Source organism: Oxyura jamaicensis, chromosome 33 (assembly GCF_011077185.1).
Source record: "Oxyura jamaicensis isolate SHBP4307 breed ruddy duck chromosome 33, BPBGC_Ojam_1.0, whole genome shotgun sequence".
In the NCBI taxonomy this organism is placed as follows: Eukaryota; Metazoa; Chordata; class Aves; order Anseriformes; family Anatidae; genus Oxyura; species Oxyura jamaicensis.
The window spans coordinates 590,757-597,773 of record NC_048924.1 but is presented as its reverse complement, the minus strand read 5'-3'; the positions used below and the strand labels follow the sequence as shown (position 1 = coordinate 597,773).

Sequence of the window (7,017 nt, the reverse complement as noted above, 5' to 3'; positions counted from 1 at the left end):
CCTGCATGGGACCCCCCCCCCCGGAGGAGGGGGCCGCACCAGTCGCTTCGCTCTGCACCGATTTCTCCCTGCCCCGTTCACAGTAGCCGAACCCGCTTCCTCCCCCCGGGGACAGAGGGGGACAGACGGACCCCGCGTGGTGCTGCTGGACCCCACAAAGGGCGGCGGGCCCACGCCTGCACTCGCTGCCCCGTCCCCACCGCCCCCCGTCCCCGCACGTCACCGCAGTCCTGTAAATACGGCGCCCACGGCCCTCGGCCGGCGGCTGCTGCTCCTCCGCGGAGGGTCCCCGGGGGGCCCTTGGCAGGGAGCCGTCCCCAGCCGGCAGAGGGGAAGGGGTGGGAGCCACAGATTTGTTATAATTTCTTTTTTTTGTAGAAAGCACTGATTTCCCTGTAACTTGTTTCAGAAACACGAGCGTGCTCGGAGGCAGCGGTGTCCGGTTTTCTGGCGGTTGGGGAAGGGGGAAAGCTGCAGCACGGGGACCGCAGGCACCGGGGCTGGGTGAGGGACGGGACCCAGGGCTCAAAGGCTCTTCTTTTAGGGGCGCTGCCGGCTCTGAGCACCTCAGGGTGCGGGGAAGGGCGCAGGAAGCTGCCAGCCAGGGACGTGAGGCGGCGCCACAGAAACGGACAGCACGGGGAGGCGACACCTGGCAACGCTGCTGCAGGTTTATTCCCGCAGCTTGGAGGTTTAGCTAAAAAAGGGATGAAAGGAACACGGCTCCAGGGACAGCCCTGGCTACAAACCAGCGCAAGGAACCCAGCCCCGAACCTGCCTGGGCAGCAGGTGGGCAGGGAGGAACCTGCCCCCAAACAGCCTCCGGCAGCTCCACAAGTCCACGGTGAACGCAGGGAGAGGGACCGGGAGCACGCAGGGGACGTTTCGGGGCAGTCCCGGCCCCGGTCCCTGCCGTCAGCAGTCCTGGCTGCACTGGGGCCTGGGGCTCGGGGGAAGGAGCAGCCAGCAAAGTCCCGGCAGCCCTCGGTGGTGCCCTCGGTGGTCCCGCTGTCCCCAGAGCGCTGGCCGAGAGGCCGACACCATCCCCGGGGCCTCACGCGAAGATGGTCTCCTCCCGCCTCTTCTTGGTGAGGATGGTGCCAGGCTTGTGCTGGGCGTCGGGGTGGTTGGCCAGCTCGGGGGGGCAGGAGGACACGGGGCTCTCCAGGATGGCCTGCTTCAGGTCGTAGAAGACGGTGGAGTCCTCCTTGGTGAGGAAGGTGATGGCCACGCCGCTCTTCCCCGCTCGGCCCGTCCGCCCGATGCGGTGGATGTAATCTGCAGGGGGTGGGGGGGGGGTCAGGCAGGGCCATTCCACCCTGTGCCAACCCCCCCCCAAAAAAAAAATTAACCGTCCTAGCCGAAACCAGGCCCCCGGCTCACCCTCGATGTTCTTGGCCATGTCGTAGTTGACGACCATGGAGACGTCGTGGATGTCGATACCACGGCCGGCCACGTCCGTGGCCACCAGGATGTCCTTGGCCCCTGCCTTCAGGTTGGAGAGGGCGAACTCTCGCTGCTCCTGGCCTTTGCCGCCGTGCAGGGTGCAGGCGTTGTACTGCAGGACAAGAGGGGGGGGGTCAGAGGGGGGGGGAAATGTAGCCTGGGAGGACCAGAGGGGAGCTGCGGGGCGTCCACGCTCCCGTGAGCGCGTCGAGCGTGACCACGCAGTGACACCAGGGACAGGACGGGTCAAATCCCTGCGATGATTTGGCCCCGGGACAAATCGCTGGGACCCGTGGGGCCTGGGGACAGCACCACAGAAATGCAAAAGCTTCTGGTTGAGGGAGGGAAAGAGAGAGAGAGAGAGAGAGAGAGAGAGAGAGAGAGAGAGAGAGAGAGAGAGAGAGGAGGGCTTTGGGATGACAACCACCGCCGAAGCGCGAGGCTCCGGCCCGCACTCACCCCCATCTTCTCCAGCGACTTCGCCAGCACGTCGCAGCCCTTCTTCTGGTTGACAAAAATGATGATGGGCGGGTCGAAGCCCTGTTCCAGGATGGCTAACAGCTTCTTCCTGTTGGGAGGAAGAGAATTAGGCAAGGAGGGGAGAAGCTGCGGTGCCCCGCGGGAGCCGTTCCGCTCTCCAGGGTCCCACATCACCCCCCCCCCACGGAGCTCCCTCGCCCCCAAACGCCCCCGACCACCCCGAGACCCCTCCTCTCCGCACCTCTTCTCCGACTCCGACATGAGGAAGACCTTCTGCTCCACCCGCTCGTGCGGCTTGCCGGCGGAGCCGATGTAGACCACAGCCGGACGGCGGAGGTAGCTGCGGGCCAGGCGCTCCACCGCCGGTGGCATGGTGGCCGTGAACATGACGGTCTGCGAGGGAAGGGAGCGGTGAGCAGCGGCCCCTTGGGGTGGGAACGCACCCCCCGCTCTCTCATCTTGTTCCCCAAAGCCCCCCAAATTGTCCCTTCTCCGCGACGGGACCCCCAGTTCTGCCCCGGGCTCCTGCCCGCACCCACCTGCCTGTACTTGTGCTTCCCCGACTCGAAGTTCGCCAGCATTTTCTCGGGGTCCTCAGCCTCGTCCGTGTCGGGTTTTTGGTTGGTGACGGGCATGTGCTCCAGGATCTTCTGCACGTCGGGCTCGAAGCCCATATCGATCATGCGGTCCGCCTCGTCCAGCACCACGTAGGTGCAGCGGCTCAGCACCAGGTAGCGGTTCTCCAGCACGTCAATGAGACGCCCCGGGGTAGCGATGACGATCTGGGGGCGAGAAGGTTGATGGCTGCAGCCTGCTCGTGACCTGGCCCCTACGGGGGGGCTGGTGGTGCCCCCAGACTCCGCCGCAGGACCCTCCAGGGCCTCCAGACCCTCCGGGGCCTCCAGACCCTCACCTCGCAGCCCATGCGGAGCCGGAAGCCTTGGTCCTCGCGGGAGATTCCTCCGATCACGGCCACGGTGCGGATGCCCAGCGGCTTCCCGAACTTGATGGTTTCCTCCTCGATTTGCTGGGCCAGCTCGCGAGTAGGGGCCAAGATGATGGCGTAGGGACCTTGGTCCGACTCCTCGATCCTGCAAGCAGGAAGGATACGGCCACGTCACCCATGGGGATGCACTGCCCCCCACCGCAGCATCCCCGGGGCCCCGTCCCGCCTCGCCCCCGGGGCCCCGTCCCGCCTCGCCCCCGGGGCCCCGTCCCGCCTACCGGTCGATCTTGGGCAGGGTCGTGATCCAGACGAGCAGCGGGATGAGGAAAGCCGCCGTTTTGCCGCTGCCCGTCTCGGCCACGCCGATGATGTCGCGGTTCTGCAGGCCGATGGGGATGGCCTGGCGCTGGATCGGGGTGGGCTCCTGGAGAGGAGGGAGGTGGTTTTGGGAGCAGAACTTCCCCTTGCACAGATCCCCCCCCCCCCCCCCCAAAAAAAAAGAGCCAGGAGCACCGATCCTGAGAGCCTGCTCCCCAGGAGGAGCGTCTGGGTCTGCCAGCAGCAGCCCCTGCTCCCCGCGCCCACCTTGTAGCCGCACTTGTCGATGACCTCCAGGATGTGGGGAGGCAGGGATGAGTCCTTCCAGGAGCGGATGGGGTTGGGGATCTTGCCCCCTTTGGTGGTGATGCTGTAGTCCTCACGGAAAATACGCCAGTCCCTGTCTGTCATCTCGTCCAGCTTCTTCTGGGACCAGTGGCGGTCATCCCAGCGCTGCTTGGCCTCCTTCTTCCGCAGCTTCCGCAGCCTGGCCCTGAGCGGGGGGGGGGGGGGGGGGGGGGCGAAGAAGGGGACAGGGTTCACCCCGTACCTCCGGGGACACGGGATTTGTCCCTCCACCTACAGGAGGATGCGCTGCAGCCCGGTGCCACCCCCCAGCTCCGCGCCCTCCCAGCTTCTCCCCCCCAGCTAAGCGCACTCACTCCTCTTGCTCCTTCTCCTCCAGCGTTCGCCTCTTTTCCATCAGGTCCCCGTAGAAACGCGACTGCTCCCTTTTCTGCTGCTTCAGGTCGATCCCTGCGATGAAGCCCCGGCCCAGCAGCTGCACTTGGTGCCGTTCCTTGTACCTAGGGTAGGGCAGGAGCGTCAGGGGGAGGGCTGAGGCTGCCCAGCACCCCCCCAGGGCACCCCAGCACCCCCCTCGGGGCACCCCCAGGCTCTCACAGCGGGTTGTAGTCAATGGACGTGTCCTCTGATGCATCCCACTCAAAGACAAACTTGCGGTCGTTCAGGTGCCGGGTGCGTCTCCGCTTCTTCACCCCTCCCAGGTAGCGCTCCTGCGGGCAGCGGAGCATCAGCAGGGCGGGAACCCAGGCGTTCCAGCCCCCCCGGTGCCCCCAAGGCCAGCCCCCAGCAGCACCTTGATGGCGTGGAGCTCTTTGCTCTTGTCTTTCTCCTCCCGAATCTTCTGCCTGCCCTCCTCATCCTCCGTGCCGTTGGTCTCCCGCTCCATGCGCTCCCGGCGCTCCCTGCGCTCACGCTCCTGGGGGTCTTCTGGGGAGCAGGGGAAGGACCTCAGAGCCCAGCACCCCACGGCGAGGCTGGGAGGCTTCCAGGGGGTGGGATCCCACCACAGCCCCTCACGCCCAGGCAGGGACGACACCTTACCTAGCATCTTCCTCCCCATTTCCTGGAACTGCTTCCTTTTCTTCCTCTCCTCCTCCAGCAGCCGCTGCCGCTCCTCCACCTCCTGCTGCCGCCGCCGCAAAGCCTCTGCCTCCCGCTCGGCCTTGGACAGGAACTTGGGCTGCGGCAGGAAAAAGAAGCCTCAAACCTGGCCTGGCCACCCCAGGACACGACGCCCCACTCCAGCCACCCACCCTGACACAGCTGCCACGGCTGGGACTCTGCGGGACGGGAGCAGTCCCCTTCCTACCTTAGCTTCTGCCTCCTCTTCAGCTTTCTTCTTCGCCAGCAGCTCCTCCAAGGACAGGGGTTGGGCCTGCAAACGTGGGGCCGGATGGTTAACAGCCCCCGGGGCGGGGGGGGGGACGTTTGCTTCGGCAGAGGCACCCCGAGCGCTGCAGGAGCTGTGATCCCAGACCCCATCCCTCACCTTCTCCTTCTTCAGCGCATTCTCCTCCTCCTCCTCCGCTTTCCGCGAGTCCCGCTCCTTCCGGGACTTCGAGTCCTTGCCCCTGCTTGGGGACAAGCTTCCAAGCAAAAAAAAAAAAGGGAGGGGGGGGGGGAAATCAGGCACTGAACACAGCCCCGAGACCACCCCGTCCCCTCCAATGGGGGGAACCCCCCCGAGCAGAGCCCGGGACGCTGCCACACGGCGGCAAAGCGGGGCCACAGCCACCCCGAGACGAGAGGCCGCTCACCTGGATCGCTTCCTGTCCTTGTCCCGCCGGTGCCCATCCTTCTCCCGGTCCCGGTCCTTCTTGCCCCGGTCACGATCTCGGTCTTTGTGCCGGCGGTCCCTGCGGAAGGGGACGGTGACGGTGCGGCCCCCGTGTCCGTCTCCTCGGCCCCTTCTGGGGCTTCCACGGGCCCCCAAGGGGGGGAAAACGATTCGTAAGAGGCCCACGGGGCTCACCTATCTACCGACTTGGAGCGGGACCGGGACCGGGAGCGGCTGCCTCGCCTCCTGTCCCGGGACCGGTGCCGTTTCCTATCCTTGCCGGGGGACCCCTTGCGGTCCCGGTCGCGGTCCCTGTCCCGGTCGCGGTCTCTGTCCGGGGAACGGGAGCGTTTCCTCTCCTCCTTGACGGGCGACGCGTCCCGGTCCTTCTTATCCGCCAGTTCTCCAGCCATCTGAGGGACGGGGGCTCAGCGGGGGGGGCGCCGGGACAGAACCGGGGACCGGGGGGACAACCGGGGGCCGGGGACCGGGCAAAACCGGGGACCGGGGGGGGACAGTGGGGACCGGGCCCTGCCTGCGAGCCCGGCTCGGGGGAGGCGGCGGCGGGGTCCTGCAGACTCCCCCCCGGTCCAGGGAGGATCCCCGGGGCCTTCCTGTGGGTCCTCCCCCCACCCCCGTCAGCCCCGGCCCCGTCTCACCGCCGCAGGCCTCAGCTCCGCCGCGCAGCCACCGCCGCCATGACCGCCGCTGAGCGCCGCGGGGCACGCCGGGAAGGCGAGTCCCGGGGACTGCAACTCCCAGCAGCCCACGCTGCAACCCTCCCCGCGAACGGACTACAACTCCCAGCAGCCCCCGCGGCCTTCCCCGCTCCCCTCGCGTTGGGCCCGGTGCATCGAGGGAGGCCGGCACCGGGCGGGGACCGAGGAGTCCCCCCCGGGGAGCGCCCGGGGTGGCGCAGGGACCCCGGCACACGGGAGCGGGGCCGCTCGCCTGGGCTCCGGTGGGACCGGGGCTCCCGGGGTGCCCTCAGGCCTAGGCCGGCCCTGTGCTGGCCCAGGGATGCCCCAAGTGGCCCTTCCTGAGCAGCCCAAATCTGTCCAATGGATTATTTTATCAATTAATAGAATGCTCAAATTGATTGCTTTATCACTTAATGCAAGTCTCACGTTGATTATTTTATCAATTAATTAATAAAAAAGTCTCACATTGATTATCAATGAGTCTCATGTTGATTATTTTATCCCTTAATAAAAATCTCACACTGATTATTTTATCAATTAAGTCTCACATTGATGCTTTTATCAATTAATAAAAGCCTCACATTGATTATCAATTAATAAAAGTCTCACATTGATTATCAATTAATGAAGTCTCATATTGATTGTTTTATCACTTAATAAAAGCTTCACATTGATTATTTTATCAATAAAAGCCTCACACTGATTATTTTATCAATCAATCAAAGTCTCACGTTGATTATCAATTAATAAAGCCTCACACTGATTATTTTATCAATTAGTAGAAGTCTCCCATAGCACTGCTGGGAGCTGGTAACCGCCTCTTCTCGCGGCCCGGGGAGCCTCCGCGCTGGTGCTGAGCGCCAGGAGGGCGCGGGACTGAGGCACGGAGCTGAAGGCCGAGCTCTGGGTGCTGAGGGGGGCAGCAGCCGGCACCCCGGGGTGCTGCTGCCCCTGGTTCAGGGAGGCCACAGCTTCATGCTGTGAGGCAGGGAGAGCGAAATCCCAAACCCTCCGTCACCAAACGCTCCGGTTCGGGCCCCCGC

The 7,017-nt window shown here is 65.0% G+C and overlaps 1 protein-coding gene across 2 annotated transcripts; it reads right to left on the bottom strand.

Annotated features, from left to right (window-relative positions):
* Positions 1-352: 352 nt before the first annotated feature.
* Positions 353-6,078, bottom strand: DDX23 (DEAD-box helicase 23). 2 transcript variants are annotated; one of them, XM_035308974.1, is made up of 17 exons: positions 5,933-6,078; positions 5,469-5,686; positions 5,254-5,352; positions 4,986-5,082; positions 4,806-4,871; positions 4,538-4,676; positions 4,290-4,423; positions 4,094-4,206; positions 3,853-3,996; positions 3,458-3,683; positions 3,151-3,296; positions 2,840-3,017; positions 2,466-2,708; positions 2,168-2,319; positions 1,906-2,014; positions 1,384-1,558; positions 353-1,278 (listed from the first exon to the last, which is right to left on the bottom strand). In XM_035308974.1, exons 2-17 carry the CDS (start codon positions 5,684-5,686, stop codon positions 1,055-1,057), a joined length of 2,463 nt encoding a protein of 820 aa, XP_035164865.1. In that variant the 5' UTR covers positions 5,933-6,078; the 3' UTR covers positions 353-1,054. The 2 variants fall into 2 exon arrangements, with proteins under 2 accessions (XP_035164865.1, XP_035164866.1); XM_035308975.1 differs by having other exon boundaries at positions 4,290-4,420.
* Positions 6,079-7,017: the final 939 nt, after the last annotated feature.

Excerpts from the sequence above, each read along its gene's own strand:
- DDX23 (XM_035308974.1), bottom strand. The coding sequence starts at position 5,686 with ATGGCTGGAGAACTGGCGGATAAGAAGGACCGGGACGCGTCGCCCGTC. Across the intron at positions 5,083-5,253 it reads AAGGACAGGAAGCGATCCAG|CTTGTCCCCAAGCAGGGGCA; the intron begins GTGAGCGGCCTC and ends TTTGCTTGGAAG. Across the intron at positions 1,279-1,383 it reads CATGGCCAAGAACATCGAGG|ATTACATCCACCGCATCGGG; the intron begins GTGAGCCGGGGG and ends CACCCCCTGCAG.